General features: G+C 35.0%; 1 protein-coding gene across 26 annotated transcripts in view; it reads right to left on the bottom strand.

Moving 5' to 3' along the window:
- The window catches only part of LOC145253848 (phospholipid-transporting ATPase IA-like), a 517619-nt gene that overhangs the window by 288813 nt on the left and 201926 nt on the right, over positions 1-26880 (bottom strand). For 18 of the 26 annotated variants that reach the window (XR_013863764.1, XR_013863763.1, XR_013863765.1 and 15 more), the window contains exon 1: positions 4815-5028. The exons of 7 other annotated variants lie outside the window; for them this stretch is intronic. Coding sequence is in view for 15 of the 19 variants with exons in the window: in XM_080112976.1 (XP_079969102.1) it covers positions 4815-4890 (76 nt within the window). In the remaining 4 variants the exon portion in view is untranslated. Of the gene's footprint in view, positions 1-4814; positions 5029-24157; positions 24181-26880 lie in introns of those variants that run through there. One more of the 26 variants, XM_080112979.1, reaches the window with a different exon arrangement.

The raw sequence follows: 26880 nt of genomic DNA, 5'->3' as shown, positions 1-26880 counted from the left end.
CTTAGCAAAAGATGTGATCTAAGTCTGGAGTAAAAGAGAGTTCTAGAAACTTATCAAAGCAGGGGGGTTCCTCAAGGAGAAACTCATTCATTTTAATTTGAGCAAAGTGTGGATCCGAGCATTAGTGGTGATAATGAATGAAGAGAAACTTGGTTTTAGACATATTAAAAAGGTAACCAAACACTTTTTTTCTAATTGCATGTGCTACAAGTCAAAAGAGAGAGAATCAGAAATGTCTTGATCATCAATGGTCTTTGAAGTGTTGCCATAGATGTCATAAATGTCAAATGATATTAGAATGTGATTCAAGAAATCATTGAAGATCAGCAAAAGAGTTAGACCCAAAATGGATCCTTGAAACATGCCAACATTGATACTATGTGCTTCAGAATTTTGCCCATTAATGACTACTTTCCTGAAATTATCAGAAAATATTTGACGGCTGAAAATACATTTCCAGATATTTCATAGTTAACAAGTTTGTGAAGTAAACCTTTGTGTCAAACGCTATCAAGGGCCTTTGATATCTCAAAGCTATTGCTCTAGAAATTAAGGCCTCACCAGTAGAGTCATCAATCCTGTATGATATTAGAATATCAGCTGATCTTGCAGGATGAAATCTATATTTCTCATGATGAGTAGATTGTTTTTGCTGAAGTAGTTGAAAACTTCTCGATTTATCACAGATTCAAACAATTTACTCATGACACACTAGAAACTGATTGGTTTGTACCAAAATGCAGAAGATCAATCTTGGTCTCCAGTATGTTTAAATACTGGACAGACTGACAAAGTTTTACAAGGAGATGGGAAACATTTCTCCTTTAAGAAACGATTGAACAACTTTGTAAGGATAGGAGCTAGTTCCAGTTGCAACTTTTTAATTACTATAATTGGAATGTTGTCAGTACTCTGATGCTTTGCTGGCATTAGGGTACTTGATAAGCTAGGCAACATCCTGGACAGATACATGGATGTCATTCAGAGTGTCTATAGTCTTAGAGGAAATTCAGGGAGAAGGTAGCCTTGACAGCAAAGGGTTGAATTTAATGCAAAGTTCTAAGTTTAGTTTCATCGGATGCTGAGGAAATCTTTATCGCTAATGGTTGGAATAGAGGTCGTAGGACCTTATTTGTTATTCACTAAAACTTGTCAGAACTAAACCGATACTCAACCATTCTAGATTTAATAAATTGAGCATGTTATTCTTAAAAATGTGATTTTCTTGTTTTCATTTTTTTTATTATTATCTTTATACCTGAATAGGAATACTGTACAGATCAAATTTATTTGAATACAATATAAAAAAAAATTTAATAAATTTATTATTTCGTAATGCTTCTCAAATCTCATAGGGTCTGCACTGTCGGCCAAGCTCCAACCTCTGTCCCATCGCCATAATGTTGCATTCCTGTGCCTGTTTTACAAGTACTTAATGGAATCTATACTGATGAATTCCCAACACTTGTGCCCCCACCTCGACGTACACACCTCCAGACTAATCCGACAAGCAGCAAAACCCCACCCCTTCACTATTGAGACTCTTAGATGCTGGAAAGCCTAATAGTTTCTTCCTTCGGACTGCTAGACTTTGGAATTCCCTTTCTGTTTCCCTGACTATACACACCTGCAGAAATTTTAATAGACTGAACAGATATCTTGTTGCGCAACTCCCCACATTCTCCTGTTAGATCTCAAATAGTACCCCCTTACGTTCCAAGTGAGAATAGGTCTTGTTTGGGTGGGGTGAAAAAAATGATAATTTTTACTGGATATTTTCAAATAACCGGCTTCGAAAACTGACATCGAATGTGGATTGCAACGAACAATAAACATTTACTGTCCTACTTGTTTCCTTTTGCGGATTATTGTCCGATTTGTGATTGGACAGATTTAATTGCCCACGGCCAACATCTAAATGGGTTTACTTCTGAATCTCCTTTTTAATCTTAACAGATTAGGATTATTATTATTATTATCCAATGACATCTCTACACGGTTTTAAATCGAGTTAGAAAATAAATTAAAATGTCTACTTCGAAGAAAATGTGTTTCGAACTAAAAAGCAAAGTGTATGACAAAATTCAGAAATGTACATATTATTGGAAGAATTCGAAATCTTAACTCATTGTTCTAAGTGGCGTAACAATTTTACTAAAGTTGAAAAAAAAAATTTCGGTAACCAAAATTTCTAACAATTACGCGAATGTTTTTAAGAAAAATTACAATATCGTCGCATTTTACATTTTTATTAATGTTATAAAACTTTGTTGCATTAAATAAAGCAATTGAAAAAAAGTCATTTGTTTTACAATTCTTAAATTCGTTAAATTGAGTTATGTCCCTTAGAACAAGGAGTTAAGATTCCCAATTGCTAAAATAATAAGGTTTTGTTAAATTTGTAGATTAACATATTTAGTCAAAAACCGACATTGTGTCTAACTCTGCCCCCGTGAGGAAACAAGAACACAATTTCGAAAAATTATCTCCACCCTAATTGATTCTTTTTTTTTTTTTTTTTTTTTAACAATTACAGGAAATACCCTAGAAAATATATGGGAAAATATTTTAGAATTAAGAGTAGATTAATTTCGTATATAAATTAAAATATTGATTTAAATGGATCTTCCATTTTTGGGCCATTCTAACTTTTTCTGGCTGGTAGCTAAATGTTTTTTTTTTTTTTGTTTTTTTTAACCACTAGCCCTAAGTCCGACTGGTAATCGATTCAAAAGTAGATCCCCTTCCACCAAACACACACAAAGAATATACCTTCCATATCAAGGAAATTTAAAAAAGTGGTTAATTGCCCTAAAACGCTAGGTAAAGGGTGGATGTCATTTTATGTTAAATTTATACGCGAAACTGATCCTCCACTATCTTTTCCGTCTAATCGCCTAAAAAAGTAGAATTTCATTTGTTTTATTGGGGGGGGGGGTAATCTACAATGATACCAAAATTCTATATTAAACAAAAAAAGAAGAGAGGAAGCAGATATAAACATCTTAAGTTTGGCTATTTTTCATAAATAGCAATTGAAAACCAAATTTTAATAATCCCGGAATTATTCACATGAAACCCTTAATATAATGTATTTGATAAAAATACTAATTTAAAAAAGGGGGTTCTTTGGTATAGGTTCTCGGGATTTTATCAAAGAAGAGAGTGATGTGTGACTGATGTGCAGTTGCAGTCTCAGAAGATCATTCTCCCTGGCATTATTTCCTCCTTCAAAATAGTTTATTGCCAGTCGTCAGAAACGTCCCCAAAGGAAAGTACCGACGGTCAGATTCCCGGCAACTTTTGCAACCATCCATAAGTGTTCCCTTTTTTTTTAGGGGGGGTGGTGGAAGACCTGCTTTCTGTCACGTAAAACGGACCTCGTGTTAGAGCTAGATCCAGATTTTTTGGGAAGAATGGTAAAATAAACATAGTATAAAAGAATTAAAGCTTACTGTTTTAAATCAAAGTACATTGTACTTAGTAGAAATAAAATTAAAATGTCTATGATTGGTTTTTTTTTTATCCAATTACCCGAGATTAAAGAAAAAAAAAAATGAAAATAAAACTAATATTTTTGTTCTTTTTTTTTTTTTTAATTATTATTTATTATCTTTATTTTTTTTAAGAATGCTATTAGCTAAAACCAATAAATAAATAAAAATATTAGATAATTTTTAACTTAAAAATTAAAAGAAAAATTATAAGTTTTGGTTTGCTTGTAGGCGACAAGTAAAACACAAAAATAAACAAGAACGTGCACCCAGCAGCGTTTTTACGGCCAACGTTCAACTAAATATTTTAAAGTTTTTAATTTCGGAAATATTAATCCACCTAGCCTCGGTTCTAGACTTGCAAAATGCATAGATTTTGCTCAGGACATCCCCCCGGGAACTGCCCCCACCTTTGGGCCAAAGTCATTTTAGTAATCACCCCGAGTGTCCCTTTTTCCAGTCTTTTATTAGGAGGGGGGGGGGGTAAGTATAAGAATAATGGAAATAGTTGGTTTGTTCCTTTTATTTTTTTCTCTCACTCTCTCATATATATATATATATATACATATATATATATATATATACACACACACAAGAGTGAATACTATCCTCCCAGGTATGGCGTCCTCATCGAAAGTACGAGCTATAGATTCATTGCTTGCTCGTCTGAGAACTCATCATCGAGGAAGCTGAGATGTTTGAAAGGATTGTTTTACCCGTATAAAGTACTCCCCTTTGCGGGGATGAGCTGAACTTTTATAAACTCGACCCGGTTTCACATCACGCATTGGTGAGGACTGAGGATGCACGTAAATACATCCTTATGGGCGGGGGGGGGGGGGGGAAAGAAAACGTGCAAGTAATATATTATTCTACGACATTCTCCGGTCTGTGAAATAATAATACAAATTAAAATCACCTGGCTTTAAGAGGGTTGTTTTTGTTAAGGTGTTGAAGTTAAAGTTAAAAAAAAAAAAAAAAAAATTTTTTTTTTTTTTTTTTTTTTAATTAAAAAGTGTAGCAGGATTAAAAGTGGAATAAAGGTGTGGCAAGATAATTACCTAAATTATGACAAAATATTTTTTTAATCACAAAATGAAAAAAAAAAACTAAAAGAAAAAATTAATTCATATTTCCTAATTATTTTCTGCTAATTGGAAGTGTTTGCTCGCAAATAAGTTGGTTCGGGTTCGTACGAGCTGCTTTTGGTAAGTAACAGTAGTAGAAAACAGCGGCCTTTTCAGCACTTATTCGTACTGGTTGTTATGGTGGAAACTTCAAATATGGAGGGAAGAGACAGAGGGGGTGTTTGTAACTCACATTCTAAGAGTCCTTTACTTTGTTCGGCATTGGGAGTGAGTTCAGCAGAGTCACAATTGTTTTCTTCGGCCTTCATCGTAATTGAAAAGTATCCAAATTAAACTGGCCAGGAGGATTGCACGTTGTTATTCCTCCAAGTTGTCGAGATATCGAGTTCATTGCCTCGTGATATAAAAGCAGGATGTCAGAATGAGTTGCTCTTTTTCTTTTCTTTTTTTTTTTTTTACATATGGCCCTCGCTAAAACAGACTAATCAACAACAGTCCATGGAGGATTAAACAAAATCCATTTGAAACATAAGCGATGACGCAGGGGAGGGGGCATTAATAATCTCTTTTTTTTTTTTTTTTTTTTTTTTTTTGTAAGCATTAAGTTTTATTCGGTCCAATTGTGCTTATATAAGATTTTTAACAAGATTGCAAATTTTTTTTTTTTTTTTAACAAAACTGGAAGAAAGTAGCTTGAATAACCTACCTATATCTATAACTTAACATTTTATTAAAATTTAGTGACTAGCTAATAAAAAAAAACAAAAAAAACTTGCTTCCTTAATCTAGATAAAATAAATACTTTTAAACACGGATTGGGCAAACTAACTTTTTAGAGTATTTCTGAATTTTTGAGATGAGGGTTAATATATATTTTGGGATTGTTCTCATCTTGGGTGTAATTTTGTTTTTCTTTTTACAGGGGAGTCACCACTTATCAAGATCCAAAGGCCACCCGAGAATAAAGGTAAATGAGTGTATGGTGGTCATCGGGATAAAAGCATAGTAATCGGTAATATTGGGTAGAATTTGATTATTTAGGGTCCGGCTCAGCCAGAACTTGTTTACATTGGACTTGAAAACAACCATATTGTAGTCAGCTGGAAAGCAGGCCAGTGGAAAAGTTCTACAGGCGAGCAGTTCTATGAAAGAAGCTTTGTTCATGGAATTTGCGTTTAGATTTAGGCACAGATAAAGAGTGGGGGAAATTGTAGATATTGGTTTTAGCTAGGATAGTGTTTTTTATGAAAGTTTGGCAAAAGGGGAACCATAGATTGAAGCTCATACGAACATTTGCCATGAAAATAACGATAAAGCTGAGGCAGGCTTGCAATGTCCTTTCTGTGGGAAAGAAGTTGCAGGGAAGAGAAAAGGGTATTATCTACTGGGTTTCAAAGCCGATTTTGAACTCTATCAAGGCAGGATAGGTTGCTCCGAGGAGCTCCTGCCCAGATGTGGCAAAAGTACTCCATCCTAGGACGTACAGGTATAGAGAATTGCATCAGCAGTGAAATATCTACTGGAGCAGTAGAATGATCCAACCATTTTCCCGGCGATCTTGGCAATGGATTTTATGTACGTATTCCATTTCACATCAGTACTGAAGGTCAGACCCAGAAGCTTGTCTAAACATGGTGCTTCCCCAAGACGAAAGCCATTTGGGTGAAGACTAGAAAGAATTTTTCTTTTTTTTTTTCCAAAAAACCATATTCATTAGAATGCAAAATATGTGATGTACTTATGAAACGGAAAAAGCGTTGTGTCATTTCCATTTTTGTATTAATTCGAATCTGCATCGATTTGGTATAATATTTCTAAACTTTTTAGATGAGGATTGCTGCTAATGCTGTTTGGACTACTGTCTTGGGAAAGAGGGTTAATAATATGTATTATTTAGATTGATACACCTGAAAAAGGTCGGTGGTTACATCGACCGAAACGTTGTGAAAATAACATCCAAAATGAGAACAATAATCCAAACAATTTAAATTATACATTTTTATTAAAATAGTTAAAAAATAATTTAAATTATACATTTTCAATTTCATTCCCAGTTAATTAAAAAGCAACAAGATTTTACTAACTGGAAAATTATTAGTTTCAAAGGGCTAACGGAGGAACTGTTTGCTTTTTGAGATATTTTTCTCTAATAATCAAATTTAATTTACCGGCCAATGAGACAAGACAGGAAGTTTATCGACACATGTACTCTTAAAGAAAGAGACTGTTTTGGAAGACATTTCTACCAAAATTCCTTTCTCATGAAGACATTTTCATTTTAAACGAAAACATTAGAATCAGAATGTTCTAGAAGATTGTGAGAGTGCCTCTCAAGAAAAGGACTGAAAAAAAGAGGTAAAAATATTTTTAAAGACCCCTTTTTACATGCTTCTATTCTTTCAGGTTTTACAAATCAAGTAAAACTATTGTGTATGATTATTTTAAAAGAGACACTGTATATTATTTAGAATCTTTGGGTTTGTTTTATAATCCACAGACATATGTAAAAGTGGTCAAAAATTTAAAAAAATATAACAAATAAATGTTATTAAAGGCATGATAAGTTACTCTTCTATCTATCTGGAAAATGTTTTAGTGGTTTTACTCACTTTAAAGTGTTTAATCGGTTCGAAAACGATACAGTGTTTATCGATATATGTGAAAAAGGCAAATGGCAGCAATATATGTCATGGTGACATAGATTGGGTGGGTTTCTAACAGTATTTTGTATAATTTTTTTTAGTTTTAACTCATTTTTCCAAGCTTTATATATTTAAAAGTTAGCTCATCGACATTTGTCTTTTTCACATATATCAATAAATATTGAATCATTTTCAAACCGATTAAACGCTTTAAAATCAGTAAAACTACTAAAAACTTTTCCAGATAGGTAGAAGAGTAATTTGCCTTAGATAACATTTATTTGGTATATTTTTAATTTTTGACCACTTTTATGTACGTCTGTGGATTGTAATATAAAGCCGAATCTTTAAAAGGTTTCACTGTTGGAATGTATGACATAGCGGGTGAAGGTCTGACCTTCAGTAAGATGCTCCAACCCTAGCTAGAAAAAATATGAAAAAGAAAAGAAATGAAAAAAAAATAATGTTGAAAAAATTGACATATCAAGTCAATGGATGTTAACCATTCTTAGATGAGTGGCAGTTTGTGCTTTAAAAACAATAATTCATCCAGGGAAATATAACCAACAAATGTCAGGCTATGGGGATGGTCAGACATCCGTTTAGCTTAATACTAATAAAATATTGTTTTAATATACCACCCGGCATAGTTTGCCCAAAAATAAAAACTAGATTCTACTTTTTATGGCGATTACATGCAAACAGTTGAAGTTCATTATAGCCACTTTTACTTGGCCAGACACGAGTATTTTCTATCATGGTCTATTTTTTTTTGTCGTTTTTTTTTTTTTTGTGGAAAGGAGACAAATAGTCGCTAATTTCAGAATTACAAATCTAAAATATTTTTAATTAAAAATTTCCCTCACCAATTTATGTTAAAAAAAAAAAAATAAATAAATAAATAAATGAATGAGTAAAACAAACAAATGACTCCACCCAAATTTTTCCATCCTAAAATTGAAAAACCATTTGATTATACATCTTGATTTACCGCTAATTAACCAAGAAGTGCTCATTTTACATTAAATAAGGGAAAATAAATAAAATGAGCCCTCATCTCTAAATCTAAAATATTAAAAAAAAAATTTTAATTAATTTTTATTTTATTACATTTTTATTTATTTATTGATTTATTTTTTGATATTTTTTTAGGCTGTTTACATGTAATCGGGGGAAAAAGGTAAAATTTTAAGTTTTTAAAGGAGTAAACTTTGTCGGATGCGAGTAAAAATTTATTACAACAACAGTTATTAAAAAAAAGAAAGAAAATATACCAGAAGTTTGTTAAAGTCCCTATTCACTTGCCTCCCCACAAGGGAAAAATGAGATGCATGACTGGCTTTTAATGCAGACTCTATATAGGAACATAAATAACTGCATAGTCTTTTCAATATCCTCTCCCCTCTTGAAAAGAAAAAAAGATATACTTGAAAGGAAAAGATATACTTGAAAGGATAAATTTACAAATAATGCACAAGAGCATCAGAAGTGTAAGATTGATGTTGGTAGTCATCCACCGCCTTATCCTACTCTTAACTAGACACAGATACTACACTTTAATCCTAGTTAGACAGTCTGGTAAATAGTAACTACAAAATCATGGAACAGTAATTGGACAAAGTTGCCAAATTAACTAATATCGTCTATTTCCTATGGTGTGCCATGGCTCAAGTAAGTTAATATATGTGACTACAATATTTTCTCAGTAGAAAAAATACTCCCTTTAATTTCACACGTCTAAATGTAAAAGAATTCTTTATCATCTTTCGAAAAATTAAAATGCAGTCATTTTAGTTCCAGTTTTATAAATCCCTCAGCAATTTCTTTCAGAATTGAAACAGAAAATAATTATTTATGTAATAGTCGTCTATCTCCAAAACGTGGCCATTGTACTTTATTCTACAACTTCAGGACATGCAACTTTAGTGGAATTGCCTTCTATTTTCTGAGGCCAAGCTCAACTAGGTTAATATGCATGTTTAGCAAAATATAATTTACTACAAAGTATGCTACAAAATTCTAGTGTTTTTTTGTAATATTGAAAAGCAGCAAAAAGTTTAAAGATTGGCCAATATTTTAAAACCTTTAATTCTGGATTTTTATAAATTAACAATTTCCAGCAAGGTTAAAAAAAAAAAACTGTTAAGTGTTGAGACATTATGTTGAACAGAGTGCAGTCTCGATACTGAGTGTGAAGTAATTTCCTGTAACAAAAATGGCGGCTGAAAATCAAATGCGGTTCGTGACATAGCCAACGGCAAACTGATTGAATCCAAAATTTGACAATTTTTATAGTAACTTTGGAACATTTTCATTGGTGGTTATAAAAACGATTGCCGAAATCATTGGTGTCATACCCCCCATCACTTCGTCTTTTGGTTGTATATGATATTCATTGCGCTGATACTGTTATTATTATTGTTATATATTGTTAAATTTGTTATTCCTCTTTCTTCTCTTCCCCCGTTGTTACCCTTTTAAGTCCCGGATCTTCGCGTTTTTTTTGTTTTTTTTTCTCATTTCCCGTCGGCCATGGCATCTGCCAGCTGTGAGCCGTCGGAACCTGTCAAGGAAAAGCAAGAAGAGGAGAATGCAGTCTGGAAGAAGCCGCCAGCAGTAAAAATAGACGTAGAATCGTTTCTTGAAGAAGCCAAGAAATGCATAGAGCATGTCACCACGAATGGCATCAAGGTGGAACAACTACGGATGGATGAATTTGCCAAAAAGACAATTTCACTTTTTGTCATCGACAGAAAAACCAAGAAGCTGATTAGATCGACCAAAGACACCGTAACAAAGTTAATTGCGACTGTGGGAATGAGAGCGGAAAGGATAACCAAGACAAAGGGCTACAACACCTGGGCAGCCCTATTTAAATCTCCAGAAGATTGTATTAAGCTCTCGAAAAACGAAATCATCACTCCAGAATACATTCTGAGGATGGAATACCTGGGACGGAAACGGACAACCATTTCCATATTCGAAGTCCCAGGTGTAATACCAGGGGAATATTTGGCGGCGTATTTACTGCAATACGGAGACATCTCTGGAGTAAACGTCGACCAGTACAATGGTGTCTGGTCGTTTGATATTTTGCTGAATAAGGAGGCATACTATAAGATACCATACTACATCGAGGCACAGGAGGAGAAACTACCTATAGTAGTGGCAGGAAGGCGTCCGGCTTGCTGGATATGCGGAGAAGTGGGGCACTTAATGTATACGTGCCCCAAGAAGCAAACAACGACGAGAAACCCAAAAAATCGGGTATTACCACATTTAGAGCCGGGCGCACAACCTGGATTTAAAATACCAGAACCGACAGATAAAACTAATCCTCCCAGTCTATCAACTGACGAGATCGAAGCAGTTTATAACACCGAAGCTGCATCACCAGAGAAAGGTGAATGGAAAACCGTACCAATCAGAAAAGCAGCATCACCAACCTATGCAAAATCCTTAACAAAGGAACAAAAAGTTGAAATATGTTCGAGCAAAGACCCCGGAGGGAATAAATATAAAGAACTACTAAAATTAAAAGAATCTCTCGATGAAAAACGAAAAGAAAAAATACACGTTCCCTTCCCAGAGTCCCTGTTCCCGGAGAAACCTAACCCAAAAGAAAAACGTTCCCCCCAAAAAATTCCAGCCCCAATAGTTTCTACACCCCCGACTAGAGGGAAAAATATGACCTCTCTAGGCGCTCCTCCCAAAAAGAGAAGCCCGAGACTTTCCCCCTTCTGCACTCCTGCTAACACGCCTCAAAGCACTCCTCCCCCTTCTCCCATGAAAACAGATATGCCCCCTCCCACTCCGACAGATAAAAAAAGGCAAAGGAGCCCCTCTTCCGAGAGAGAATCCCGAAAAAAAAATCTCCCCTTTTTTTTACAGGCAAAGCAGTTTGTCAAATCTCAACCGAAAGAGAAACTGTGATGAAGGCACACAAGAACAAGGAATATAAAAATTTGCTAGCCTTAAAAAATATAAAGAAAAAGGATACCACTAACCCCGAAAACTTCCCCAAAGCCCCAAGATTATTGACTGTAGTAAGGCCCAGAGCAGAGGCCAGTGGAGTGTGGACAATGATGGAGGAAGCAAATAGCGCTTTTAATTTGTTTCCTCCAGCCGTTTTTTTCAATGATAACGACATACAAAAAATGAAAGAATCATGTATTGGACGGGTCCCTATCAAAATGCATCCATCATTGTATAGGGCCATTAAACTAACCTTTCCTCTTGACATCGGCGGTTTGTCCCCTGACGGGTCAATCACCACTGAGATGACCACTGGATCCATGGGGACAGCTGTCGGTGTCTTGACACCGTCTATGTTTGATCAGGATTCCCAACCCTAAGTAGCTCGGGATGGCTTCTTTAAGATTAGCTAGTTTAAATGTCCGAGGGTTGAGGGACGCCTCTCGTAAACTTCGAGTTGCACGCGACCTTCAACGCCTTGGTGTGGATGTATGTTGTCTACAGGAGACTCACTTTATTCCAAATGACTATCAGGATGTGCTCCTTAGAGACTTTCAGCTCTACTCAGCACATTATGATACCCACGCAAGGGGGGTTACCTGGCTAGTTAAGCGCACTCTTGATGCATCGTGTGACCCTATTTATGCAGATCCAGAGGGAAGATTGCTCGTTCTGGATGTTACCGTAAAGGATGTGGCATTTCGTTTTATTGGGGTTTATGCGCCCAATAACCGTACTGAGCTAGTTTCCTTTTTTCGGCGAATCGAGCCTTTCATGAATTTGTCTCGCCGGTTAGTTTTAGCGGGAGACTGGAACGCGGTCCTGGATCCCGAGTTAGATCGTGGGGTTAATACCACAAGGGATACTAACCAGAACCGGGATGCTAAAGCGTTTCGTGACTTTGTCGACAAGTTTGATCTTGTCGATAAATTTCGGAATGAAAAACCCGGGGATTTAGCATGGACTTGGACAGGTAGATGCGGCTCCGATCCGGTGCAGCTTTCGAGTTACATCGATCGGTTCCTAGTTAGAAGAGTCGACCTAGGGCTTTTAGACTGTCCAAGTTTTCATAGTATAGTTTATTCGGACCATAGGCTTGTCCGGGTTCGAGTAAACTTAGATAGTGTTAAACCTAGGATGGCTAGTTACTGGAAGTTCAACACGTCGTTGTTCAATGTGAAGGACTTCCGGGAACAGTTTCTAACAATACAGAGGGAATTGACGGGGGCTATCATCGGGAATAAGTGGTGGGGCAACCTTAAAAAAGTCATTAGGTCCTTCGCTGCTGATTTTAGTCGCCGGCTCAACCGTAGTTCTAGAGCAGCGAAAGTGGCGCTAGAAGATAGATTAGAAAGGGCGGTGGAGGAGGGGGATAGTGCTAGCTATACTATAGTTAAGGCTGAACTGGACTCCTTGGATAACAGAGAGGACCAGGGATTATTAGTTAGGGCTAGATTAAAAAGAGCGCCAAACGAGGCAACAAACATGGCCGCGTCACTGCGTGCGGAGGAGTTTCGACGTTCTGCAGATCGACACATCGCCAGTGTCACATTGCCGGACGGACGAACCGTAACTTCAAACGACGGAATCTTGGAGGGTTTTCGGACTCATTTTCAGGAGCTTTTTACCAAGGAGCCCGGTCTGACTATTGAACAGTTTGACACCTATTTAGCCGACTTTTCTCGCCTGGAGGCGACCGAAGCAGCTAGGTGTGAAGGTAGCATAAAAGAGGAAGAAGTCATTGAGGCCTTGAAACAGGTCGGGCTAGACAGGACCCCTGGGATAGATGGTCTGCCCTACGAGGTGTATTTGAGGCTGTCGCCCATTTTTATTCCTTTGCTGACCGTACTTTTTAACTCCTGGTATAGGAACGGGTACATACCTCAGTACTTTACCAGGGGGATCATTAAATTGTTACGCAAAGATGAAAATGGAGGGGATGGGATAGGTAATTTCCGGCCCTTAACGATGTTAAAAACAGAGTTAAAGATTTTGGCCAAGATCTTAGCAAATCGTCTGCAGATTGTCTTACACCGTCTAATAAGTCCCGAACAGACTTGTTCTGTTAAGGGCCGGACGATTCAAGATAATTTGCACACGATACGCTTGATCGTAGAAAAAGTCGACACAGAAGCCGCGCTGATTAATTTAGATCAGTCCAAAGCATTCGACAGAGTAGACCATCATTACCTAGAGGCTGTTCTTCGCTCGGCTGGGTTTGGTCCCCAGTTTCGTTCTTGGATTTGCCTCTTGTATGCCAACCCCGGTGCTATGGTTGAAGTGAATGGGGTGAGGTCGAAACCCTTCATGTTAACAAGATCGATCCGTCAAGGTTGTCCGTTATCCCCAATGTTATATGTGCTGCCGCTTGAGCCATTTTTGCGCCAGCTTCGGGTGAATCCGGTCCTTCGCGGGATTACTTTGCCAGGTGGCTCTATCCCGGTAAAGTATACCGCCTATGCTGACGACGTGACGACGTGATTAGAGTCGTTGACATAGAAACAAGTCGGTATGCCAAGGTCACAGGGGCCATAATTAACTACGTTAAGTCTATTGGCTTACGTATCGGTGCCTGGAGGGGTATGCCCCTTCAGGGACCCTTTGGTTGGGCTGATGGGCCATGCAAGCTACTCGGCGTCTGGTTTGGCCCCGGTCTCCAGCTGGAGAAAAATTGGTCGGAGGTATTGGAAGCGGTCAAGGTCGCATCTCATTTGTGGGCCTTGAGAAATCTGTCTTTGAAGGGTCGGGCGGAGGTATGCAATTCTCATATCTACCCCCTGATCCTTTACCGTCTATCAGTACTTCCACTCCCGGAGACCACACTAGTTGATCTGGTGCGTGCTCTTTTTGCGTTCTTATGGCGCGGAAAGCAAGCCATGGTTACCCGGGAGGTCTGTTACCTGCATCCGTCTGAAGGCGGTCTGGGTATGCCTAGTGTAGAAATACGTAGACACACTCTTAGGCTGATATACCTGGATCGAATGTGTACACCAAGTTAGGGAAACGGTGTCTTCTGGATAGAAGACACTAAGAAAGCCTTTCAGGCTTTGGAGAGTGTGCATTCGGCTGAGGGGGAGGCACACAGGTTGCCCCGAAACGAGTGCCCTTTCTATCGCGAGTGTCGGCAGGCCTTGAGATTTCTTCTACGGGTCAAAGAAAGCCTCTCTGACACCCAGCTGTTGTCTCGCAAGGCGCTATATCAGGCGTTAGTGAGGGGATCCGTTCGAGATGAAAAGATTGAGGAGTTCGGTTTTACGAAGGAGGAGCGCCGCTTAATATGGCCTTGGGCGCCTGGGTCGAGCTGCTTCGATAATTACGAGGCATCACTCACCTGGCTGGTAATACGAAATGCTCTCTGGGTCGGCAAAAGACTTTACGCAGCGGGTTTTACGGGGACACCCAATTGTGTCCGATGCGGAGAATGGGAGGAAGACCTTGATCATGCTTTCTTCCACTGCGCCATCGTTCGACCGTTGTGTGAGTTAGTTGAAGGCTTCACGGTTCGCATGCTGAGCGAGCGTTTTTTTGTGCTGGAGTCGGTTTCCCCGTGCTGCAACTGGGCACCGACCATGAAGAAAGAAGAACGCTATGTTTTTCTGTGTTTACTAGCAGTTATGAGAGGCGTGATTTGGACGACGCGACAGAAGGAGGTTTACGGAGATGAGAACTTCACTGCTCTCCAGCTTGTCCTCATTTTCAAATATCGATTGAAAATGCGAATTAAGCTGGAGAAGGTGAAACTCGCTCCTGTGAATTTCAACGACAGGTGGGTGAAAGTTTCGCGACTGTGTAAAGTGAATGGAGCTAGTCTTGAATTTCTTTTTTGAGTGGCTTAGGTTTTTTAAGGATTTTGGGTAATCTGATCAAACATAGACATGCATCGGACCTCCTAGAGTAGGCTAGTTAGGCATTTTTGTTCGATTTTTAACTTAGCTAGAGTATGCATGCTGTCATCGCCCCAATCCCCTTTTTGGTTTTCCCTGTCCCTCGTTTTTTTTTTTTTTTTTCTTTTTTTTTTTTCCCACTTTTGGTTCGATAACCCCCAATCCCGGCCCCTTAGGTGACGGATAAACTGTTTTGCCAGAGATGTAGGCCATTTTTGTTGTGTTTGAATAAAGTTAGTTTTCGTGGGACCTACATCTTTTCGACTGACAAAACTTTTTATCCGCCACAATTAGTAGTGAGGGGGTTCTTTTTACTAACCACTTTTTATCATTGTATATTTTTCATCCGATTTTGTAAATAAGATTTTTATCCCCAACCCCCCACATCATGTATATATATTTGTAACTTTTGGGTTTAAAGTAGGATGTCCACAGAGTGATTTTGGTATTTTGGTGAAAGAGTCTAGTTAAGTTAACGTTATGTTAGTTAGGTCAACATTAACCCCCACCCCCCTTTTTCGGCCTTGTGCCACATTTTTATTTGTATTTTTGTCAAATAAAATAAATATTTACCCCCATCAGAAGTCCATTGTGATGGGATGTGTCTCCTAGCTGCTTTGGTTGCAGGGAGACCGGGTAGTACATGTCAAAGATTCGTCACTTGACACTCAGCCCAACAGATGAGGGGCCGGGAACCGGCCCAGCACCTGTTGGACTGAGGTACGCCATCTGGGTAATACCTAGGAGGTCCACCCTCCCAGGCCTTGCCACCGGGTTTTCTAGTGGGGCAAGTTTATCAGTTGTTTACCACGAAACACTGTTTCGGGGATATATTATATATATATATATATATATATATATATATATATATATATAAAATACCTATGTTATACGTTTGAAGCCAAATTAAAACGCAAAGATTTTGTAAAATAAACATTTATTTTAGTGTCAAATCTGTTGAGTTAAAACAGAAAATGGTGGTCTCCTTGCAGCTATGTCGAGCCCCAATAATAATAAAAATCGAAAATTTAACAAAATACTATTAAAAACAATAAGTGACAACAATCATGCAAAAATGTTTTACCAGTAGTTTGTTTAATTTTCTTTGAGTGATTATCGAATCGAAGCTGTACATGACTGCAATGAAACCGTCATTTTTTTTTTCCGTTGTAACTGTCGGATTCAAACAAATTAATTAATAAAAATATCAAAGTAAGTAGAAGAGAAATTGTCTTTAGTGACAGTTATTTGTTGTATATTTTTTTCACGTTTTTGTTTTGTTATCTATTGTAAAAATGCTCAACTCAACTCCATGTGAATTCCAAACGAATTTAGTGCACAAGTAATAGTCCAATTAATATTAAAAGAGATCAAACACAAGTAAGGCTTTAAAGGGTCCAGCCCTGGCCTTTGCAAATTGTTAAATGTCAAAATTACATTTTTAAGTAAAGGGAGATAACTTATGATTTTCTTTACGAACACAATTTGGTTTAATCAGTCTGTTAAAGATTTCTTTATCACTCTCATGTTTTTTTTTATTCAACATTTTTTAATGTCGTACACGTCTACCAAATATACTCAACTTTTTATGGAAATTATAATAATAAAAAGTAAAAAAAATGTAGTAAATATTTAATTTTTATTATTTTTGTAAGCATTACTAAAAAAAAAAAGACTTGTGACGAATTCTCTCCCTTTTCACTTCCCCCTGAAAAAAAAAAAACTTCCCTTAAGCCTACTATTAACCCTTCTTGGCATTTTGGCCAAGATCAAAGTGTAGTATCTGCTCTTTAAATGCTGCACTTCCATTTCTTGTTCTCTTTCGGTGGGGGAGAAGTCCTTCACGACTGAGACAATTTTTTAATTTTTGTACCTTTTCTCCATGTTAAAAAACGACCCTGGTGGTCTAACTGTCACGTGGGGAGGCATTGTAAATAGGTACTATTAACCCTAATCAGACATTTCTACTGAAGTTCTTTGGTGCGCTATTCTGTACAGTATACAAATACTTATTAATAAATTAATAAATAATAGCAATTCAAAAGTCAAAAGTAATTGGAAAGCATAAATAATAATCAAAAATTAAATTTCATTTATAGTTGATTTTAATTATTTTGATAATGTCAATGGGAAATACAGAAACATGTCTACATTAGATAAAAATTTAATTTTTTTTAATTAAAAAAAAATTAATTAAATAAATGTAAAGCTTAAATAAATAAATCAGTGAATTTCTTTTTAAGTTTAAGGTAAAATAGTTGTCATAATATTACCATTTCTTAGGAATTTATTTATCACCCTTAAAAATTTGTGATACTTGTTTCAGAAGCATCAACTTCAGATAAAGATTAAACACCAAATTATCAGATGATTAAAATATATATATGTATATATATATATATCAAAACATTGTTTAATTTTTAAAGCGGTATCAGACTGCCATGTAATTTTTATATAATGTGATATCTGCTTGATATTTTGAGAAGACATTACACACACCGCAAATTAAACACTACTCATCAACATGAACAAGTAATTTCTCCCGCTTAGTTTTATTTTTAAATACATAAATGTAATGTAAAATTAACCTTCAACTTGATTTTTTTATTTGTCTTTGAAAATACTTTGGTAGAGAATATTGAACAGTAGGGGGGGGGGGTTCATTTAACAATCTTAAAATTTGGTCTTTAATAGGTGTCTAGTGTTGCCGTAGCAGAGATTGAATACACTACACAGGTTTGTAGTGTACCTATTTACAATGCTTCCCCACGGGACAGAGTTAGACACCAGAGTCGTTTTTTAACGTGGAGAAAAGGTACAAAAATAAAAATTGTCTCAGTCGTGAAGGATTTCTCCTCTACTGAAAGAGAACGAGAAATAGAAGTGCCGTATCTGAAGAACAGATGGTATTTATTTGCTCCCCCACCGAGCAAATTAGGCACAAGGCCGATTTTTAATGTGAGGAGTGAAGGGAGGGGGAAGGGAAAAAGGGGACCAGCTCCCGAGAGGTGGGAAATGGGAGCTGGTTAATGGTCAGGCATGTGGGGTTGCCCCCACATCTGGTCTTTGCTAGTCATAGCTAGTCATAGCTAGTCATAGCCTGCAGTATCTGCCGGAACAGATACTACACTTTGATCTTGGCCAAAAGGCCAACGTAGTGTACCTATTTACTATGCCTCCCCACGGGACAGAGTTAGACACCAGGGTCGTTTTTTAACGTGGAGAAAAGGTACAAAAATAAAAATTGTCTCAGTCGTGAAGGATTTCTCCTCCACTGAAAGAGAACAAGAAATAGAAGTGCAGCATCTGAAGAACAGATGGTATTTATTTGCTCCCCCACTGAGCAAATTAGGCACAAGGCCGTTTTTAATGTGAGGTAAAAACCAGCTCCCCTTAAAGTAGGCAAAAAGGGGTCACTCTGGTTACCAAAAATAATAATTGTCCCAGTATAGAGGGTTTCCCCTCCATTGACTGGTACAAATTATCTTAAGTGCAGCATCTGTCGGAACAGATGGTGCTTATTTGCTCCCCCACCGAGCAAATTAGGCACAAGGCCGTTTTTAATGTGAGGTAAAAACCAGCTCCCCTAAAAGGGGTCACTCTGGTTACCAAAAATAATAATTGTCCCAGTATAGAGGGTTTCCCCTCCATTGACTGGTACAAATTATCTTAAGTGCAGTATCTGCCGGAACAGATACTACACTTTGATCTTGACCAAGGCCAACGTAGTGTAATTCAAATCTTGTCAGTAGCTGAATATTTGATGCTTCACCAGGGGTATCAAGGGTATTTTTTATCATGATGCCATCACTAGATGGGATGCCTACTACAGCTTAAGAGAGTTCCATCTACCCTCGAGAGAAGGAGAGAATGTGCCAGTTTCTCAACCTGGTATTTTACCTCGCAGTACATACAGCGCCTTACCTTCCCAAATGGTCACCCATCTGGTAATGGTCAGACTCAACGGTGATCTGGTAAGAACCGGTATGTCAACATGATTGTGTCGTTAATAGGAATAGCTTTATAATACTCTGAAGATTACTAAAAAAAATGAATCACAGTAAACTAAAACGTTTTCTTTTTAATTTTCATTTATGATCTGAAATGAAAAATTAGTGCCTAATAACAAAGAATAAAATAAAAAAAAAAAAAGAAAAAAAAAAGCAATCAGAGATATAAATTTTAGATTGGGATGAGAGAATCCAGCTTGGGAGTTTTAATCAATAGTATTCTGAGAAATATTTTTTAAAAGTCAAGGAAAAATATTTCACTATAAAATAAGTTGGTCCAGAGGGGGAAAAACTGACGTTTTTATTATATATATAGGGGCGAACTATGGCACACAAACCCCAATCGACTTCAATGCAAAAAATACAAACAAAAGGACATGTATCAGTCAACACTGGTTCACCTCGACATTTTCATTCACATTGCCTCTGTAAACAACAAAAGCGCATTCTTTGTTTATACATTTACACAACTTTAAGTTTGAATAGATATTTGCAAAAATCTGCTCGAAAATTTAAAAGTTTTATAAATACATAAATGCACTCTACATAAAAATCAATCTCGGTCACAAATAATAATATAACTCATTTTTATAATTATTTTAATTAAAAATATCGATCCAAACTTTAATTAAAGTTGTGTAATTATATAAAAAAACGTATTTTTCTTATTTACAGGGGCGATGTGAATTTGAAAGTCCAAGTAAACCAGTGTCAACCGATACATATTCTTTTATTTTATTATTAGAATCCTTTGAGATGAGTAATTTGTATATTTATTTTATTTACGGACTGTTATCCTCATCTTCATAGATGTTTCACGACGTTTTGGCCAACTATTCTTTTGGCGTTAGTTAGGTGGTTAATCGCAACAGGATAGGAATGCAGTCATAAGTGTATTCTCAGTAATTACTGCCTTCCATAATTGTTGTCTCACCACGTTTTGGCCAAAACGTTGTGAAACAACAACTAATATACAAATAAATAAATATACAAATAAATGAATATACAAATAAATAAATATACAAATAAATAAATATACAAATAAATGAATATACAAATAAATAAATATACAAATAAATAAATATACAAATAAATAAATATACAAATAAATGAATATACAAATAAATAAATATACAAATAAATGAATATACAAATAAATGAATATACAAATAAATAAATATACAAATAAATGAATATACAAATAAATAAATATACAAATAAATAAATATACAAATAAATAAATATACAAATAAATAAATATACAAATTAATAAATATACAAATAAATAAATATACAAATAAATGAATATACAAATAAATAAATATACAAATAAATGAATATACAAATAAATAAATATACAAATAAATGAATATACAAATAAATAAATATACAAATAAATAAATATACAAATTAATAAATATACAAATAAATAAATATACAAATAAATGAATATACAAATAAATAAATATACAAATAAATAAATATACAAATAAATAAATATACAAATAAATGAATATACAAATAAATAAATATACAAATAAATTAATATACATGTTCTTTTGTTTGTTTTTTCACATTGGGGTTGGGGTTCGTATTCCATGCTTTGTCCATAAGTTAAATGCTAAAAAATAATTTACAAAATATTTTTTTTAAATATTAAATCTAAGTAAAATATAAAGATTCTCTTTGAATAAGAAAATTTATACATTTATAAAAATTGTAGAATTTGAAACGTTAAGTTTTTTTGTTTTTTTTTTATAAACGATTTTCTGCAGGTATATATTTAAAATTATAATAATTACAATGAAAAGTGTAAAAATATATGGAAGATCATGACATAAGGTAGCAGTTTCAATTACAGACACAGAATCTTCATTATAATAAGATCAGAACTCACTATGAATTATGAAGTCAAGAAAAATTTAACATCTGCTTCATCACTCGATGTATTGATTTATTTACACAATGCTATTCAGTACAACGGTACGATAGAAATCTTAGCATGCATTTATTCCCTATTCTTTCAATATTTGTTGCATTATTGAGAATAAGATGCTATCGAAGTGAAAATAAACATCTGGATGGAAGGTATGAAAAAAAAAAAAAAAAAAAGATTTTGGAATGGAAAAATTTTCTGAAAGTAAAATACTTTGTTGTAGACTCATTTTGAACCGTGTTATCCAGGGCATAGAAGATGATACTAGTTTGATCTTCCATTCTTCTTTTCTCTGATAAAGATTATTATTGACAAAGGTTTTTATCAAGTTTAAGTCCAACCACCATGAAGGTTTTGAAGCCTTGATGATAATCACAAAGAATGACTTTACAGAAAACTAGCTGTCTGAACAGAAATAGTCGATCTGTTGGACCATTGTAATTGTATTGTCAAGATTTCTAAATAGCATAGCAAGTGCTTTGACTTTGAAAAATCAGCTTGTAATACAGAAAGTTAATAAATGCAATAAATGAAGTGAATTGGTTTCATCAAGTAACAGTGCTACACTATCTCCCTATGTGATACTATGAACGCCCCCCCCTCCTCAGAGTTTGGGGACTTAGGAAGTGATCCATAAACAAAGGAAAAAAAATTGTCAAAAGTAAGAAGAGAGCCATGAAAATGATTAAAAATGGTTCACTAAGGTGCACAAAGGCCGTAGAATGAATATCGAAAGTAGGATATGTAGTCAGCTGAGAGTGGCCGAATAAGACAAAAGATTTGGACATAGAATTTCTGATCTTGAAGTCAACATATTTAAAAGTTTTTAATTTATAACAGTTTTCAGTTGACAACAATTTGTGGCTCAGAGCAAATCAGATAGAGTTTTAGCAGATGAGGAGATGAACTGATCAACAAAGATGCATCAATAAACATCTATCAACAGAAAACGTTTATCAAACACATTCAAGACACAACTGATTTATACACAGTGTATCTGAGTTATGTTTTCTCTTGTGAGTTTGCATGGTTTTATTTTCTTATACTTGTGAACCAGTGTTTGCACCCTCAACAATCACCAAGATGACATGACCAGCATAGAAAATCAAGAAAACCACAGCATACAAGCGTTGGGGACATTGATCGATGATTGAGAGGAACAGCATGGTTCTCCACTTATTTTGAATTCTTCTATCGGAGTCTAACAGTGTAGCTATTCTTCCTTATTCTGTGATGTCTCTGCCTAGATCCAGTTATCATACCAGTCAAGGTTTACCTTGGCATCATTTTGGCAACCTAGGGTCTGTCCTGAACAATCAAACCCTTGTTTGCTAAGATAAGGATTGATCTGGCTGAGTTCTAAGAGGTTCATCCTCCCAGGTATTAACTTCTTCTTAAGGAGAGTCGATTAGTTTATTGCCAGTGAACTGAAGCACCCTTACCGGAAATCACTGAAAAGTTTGTTCTCTAGTATTTTGTATATTCTAATGTGCTTCCTTGGGAAAGCTGCCCCCCCCTTACACACACAATAAAATGGCTTTATATATTACCTTGCTGCAATGAGAAATGGGTAAATAATACTCTCTTAGTTCAACCTTTCTTCGATTGAATTCTAGCATTGTCTCATATTCATAGGCATGTTTTCAACCATTAAATTTTTCATTCTGGATATCAAGTGCATCTCAAACGGTGAATTTCCTATTATTATTTTGACCCATGTATATAACCACACTGTTATTGGACATTTAAACTTCATTCAGTCTCAATTTCCGACCTCTGAGAATGTGTCAGGATTTCCCTCCATCATGACAAAGAAAAAAAAAAAACTGTCTATGTCCATGAAGAAGAGTATTTTACTATTTGAAAATCTGAAGAAAAAAAAAATTTCAATAAAATAAAATGCCCTTGAAAGTCAAATCACAACGCAATATCACGAAAATAACGGAGCTTACACCCCCCCCCCCTAATAATAATAATTTCAATTTTAATAAATAGATATGTTTAATAAAATCATTTTTTTTTCACTTGTCTGGTCTTTTCAATTATTAAATTTTAAATTCTGAATATCAAGTGCTTCTCAAACAGAAGTTTTCCTATTATCTCTATATTTATTTTTTCTCTTTCTGTAAATGGAAAATTATGGAAAATATGAAGTGTGGCCAAAACAAAAGACTGAGAGTTAGATGAAGAAACTAGAGACTGAACTTTGTCAATGCCTTCCCATCGTCCATACAAACCACCAAACTCAATATAAAAGTAATCAATAGAATGTTGAGCATGTTTCTTGTTGTGCTCATCTGAATACAAGTGTGTTTCACTTAGTTTCTGTTTGATATGTGATAATAATACTTTTCCACTTTTCCTTTGTATTGCCCAATGAAGCATTATCATAAAGATTTTCAATAAATCTTTTTTTTTTATCTCCGTTTTGTGTACACTAAATTGCAACATAACAACTTATGTCTGAAAATACAAATAAAGTTATAACCTACTTTTGGTGCCAAACTGAAAGAACTTTATTGTTCACATTGATTATTTATCTAAATATATTACTAAAATAAATCAAAGAATTACATCAGTAATTTAATTTTTCATACATAAAATACAAATGCTGATGAACTTAAAAATAAAAAAAAACATTGGCCTTTTAATATAAAAAGGAAGCTTTTTTTTTCCAAATTCATTTCAATCAGTTGTCCAACTTTCTTTCTCATTTCCCCCATTTAAAATAGTTTCGTTCAGGGGCTGAAAAAAAACCTTTGCATGACAGGATTGAAGTATATACAAATGAATACACATTGATCTTTATTTTAGAGTGGTAGATTTTGTTTCAATTATATAAACAAGTAAACTCTCTGGATCTAAATTGTTCATTATATCTATAGTTTTTTTTTTGTTTTTGTTTTTGTTTTTTAAGGTGGTGAACTTGAAATTAAAATAAATAACAGAAAAATATTTTTATCATACAAGTATCTGGTTTATTCCAAAAGATTCATTTTTGGCATTTATAATTTAAATACGATTTTGGACATATGGCTTATGCATACGTGGCATAATCTAGAGGTCCAATTTTCACAAATAGGACAGAGCATTAAATTTTGGCAAGCATGCATTGAATGTTTACTTACAAGTAGTCTATTCTGTGTGGTTTATCAACATGGACTTTACATATCCCCAAAGAAAATAATCTACTGGGATTAAATCGCACAAATGAAGTTGCCAGTTGACAAGTTAGTTTCATGAAATTATTCCTTCATACGTTTCAAAATGATTTTCAAATAAATTTGCACAATTTGCAAATGCTGCTTGGCATCAGTCTCTTCATGAGTCAGCTAAATCAAGCTGAACTCAAAATAACAGAAGCCAAATCTGCAATAAAAAAAAAAAAAGAAAAGAAAAATAGAGTTGTCAATTTAAAGTTTGTCGCCTCTAAGAAAAAAAAAACCCACCCTATATATGTATGTTTGCATGTGACCTGTGACTTTTGTTTTAATGGAGAACATCATTTTTTTTGCTATTTCATCATTTATGACATCATAAAGAATATTCCGGGTGTATTCCACCTGCTTTAGTGGATGCTTAATTGAAATTATTCATGACTCAAATCTTTTATAAATTTCACTTTAGCAAAAGTCAGTACTAAGTATCTCGAAATAATTTTCCTCCTTTAATTTTCATTTAAACTTTTTAGCCTAAAAAATGACAAAAATGTATTTTTAAAGAAATACATGAAAAAGTTGCCCTCGAACAGGTCACTTTCACTTAAAGAGAAGTAGATAATGATAGTTTTAGACAACTGCCTAATTATTGTTACAAAAAGTAGTTCTGTTCAAAATAGCACTTACGCATATTGTTGTCAAGCATGTAATTTCGTACCTGAGGCTTGAATAACATTTTGGCGCTTTAGCTGTACAATGGCTTGATCAACTTTGAACACAATCCATATTAAGAAAAATATCTTTGTGAACACATGGACGAATAACAAACTAATTATTGGTAAAACAAAAAAATCATTTTAGATGAGCCCCCACCCTCAACCCAACCCACCGGTAATAAAAGTTTCTAGGATTCAATTATTGTTTTGTCTTCAGTATATTTTTTTAACTGAAAAATTCCGGACTATTAGTATCGATACTTTTTAAAGTTTCTTAACTTGTTAACAATTAAATTACATTAACAAATTGAATCATCTTTTTTCCATTTTAATAATTTCAAATTACTTGATCTGATATAAAATGTTGTTGGTTCCAAAATCACCAGAGTTATCTCCTCTTAATTATACTGGCCAACAAAAAGAATGCATTCTCCAGTCTGGAAGTTAAAATATAATTCTGCTCATGTTAAGAATTTTTTTTTTTTTTTCTTAATTCCATTTTACCCCAAACAAGGCACAATACCACTTTGAAGTAGGGGGCTACTATTGGAGACATAAACTGCAGGGATACTATGTAGAGAAATGAGTAGCAAAATGTTTGTTCGCATTATACTTGAACTGCATGTCAGTACAGTTGGGAAAGCAGAATCCCAGAAGGGAGTTCTAAAGTTTAGAAGTTCTGAAGAAGAAACAATTGGAGCAGAAGGCTTTCTTACATCTAGGGATCTCTATTGTGTAGGGGTGGGATTTTGCTGCTTGTTAGGTTTGTTGAGGGTGTTTACGTCAACGGGGTACAACTGCTTGTAGTTTGTCGGAGCATCCACCATTAAAATAGTTATAGAACAGGCAGAGAGATGAAACATTTCGTCGATGGGACAGAGGTTGAAGCTTGGATGACAGTTCAGGACCTATAAGGTTGGCAACTCACTTTTGAACCGTGTCCAGGAGTGTGAGACTAGTAGCAGATGCACCAGCCAAAATTTAGAACAAGATTTTCTTTTTTTTTTGGCTGACATGCTAGATACAAAACAATTCTACGTACATTCAATTGGATGCCATTTTGACATGCCTTTCATAAACCGTAATTGCAATACTTTTCTGGTCATAGCACCAGACTCCCAGAATACCAAAACAAAGTAAATCACATATATATTATTTGTACTGATCGGACTATTGTTAGCATCTTCAATGTTATGTGTGCAATGTTGCGCTCAGATTAGCCTTCGACCGTTCTTAGGCGTGTTGGTTATTGTTTTTTTTTCTTCTTTTTTTTTTTTAAACAACAACCAACATATCTGAGGATGGTCGAAGGCAAAACTAACCGAAATGTTGCACAAATAACACTCAAGATGAGAACAATGGTCCGATTAATACAAGTAATATAAACACTCAACCTTCATCTAAAAAATTCAGAACTTTTAAATCATATAAACTTGTGCGTGTCTCTCTCTCTCTCTCTCTCTCTCTCTCTCTCTCTCTCTAATGACTTTGACAATACTTGTCTTTATTGTATTGGGATTTTACTATATTTTTTCTTCAATACTAATATTCTTCTTTTTACATGCTCATATTAAGCACTAACTTTATGCATCATGTTTCGGATATCTCTCTTCTGATCCTCATGAGTGCACTCAAAAGAAAATAACACACAAAATGACGATCATGTTTTTTTTCTTCAATTTTTGCTCGTTTTGATTAGTATTCTTTTCCGTTCTCTTACCATACCAGTAAGACGAAAATAAAATTAAAATAACAAGAAACAAACTGCTTTAGCTTGTAAAGTATTCTTTTGACTGAACTCTTTAACCCCATTCCCTGATCTATTGACCATATAAATCTATTGACCATATAAATTCTATTGACCAACTAAAAAGACACTTTTTTTTTTAGCTGTGAATTTTGCAGGAATTCATTTCGATTGTTGTCATTAATACATCACTTATGACTAACATCCATATTACTCATAGATTGTTAATG

Source organism: Euprymna scolopes, chromosome 3 (assembly GCF_053919585.1).
Source record: "Euprymna scolopes isolate OS-2025 chromosome 3, ASM5391958v1, whole genome shotgun sequence".
Lineage (NCBI taxonomy): Eukaryota > Metazoa > Mollusca > Cephalopoda > Sepiida > Sepiolidae > Euprymna > Euprymna scolopes.
Note: the sequence above shows the minus strand (reverse complement) of the source record. Positions and strands in the feature narration are given on the sequence as shown.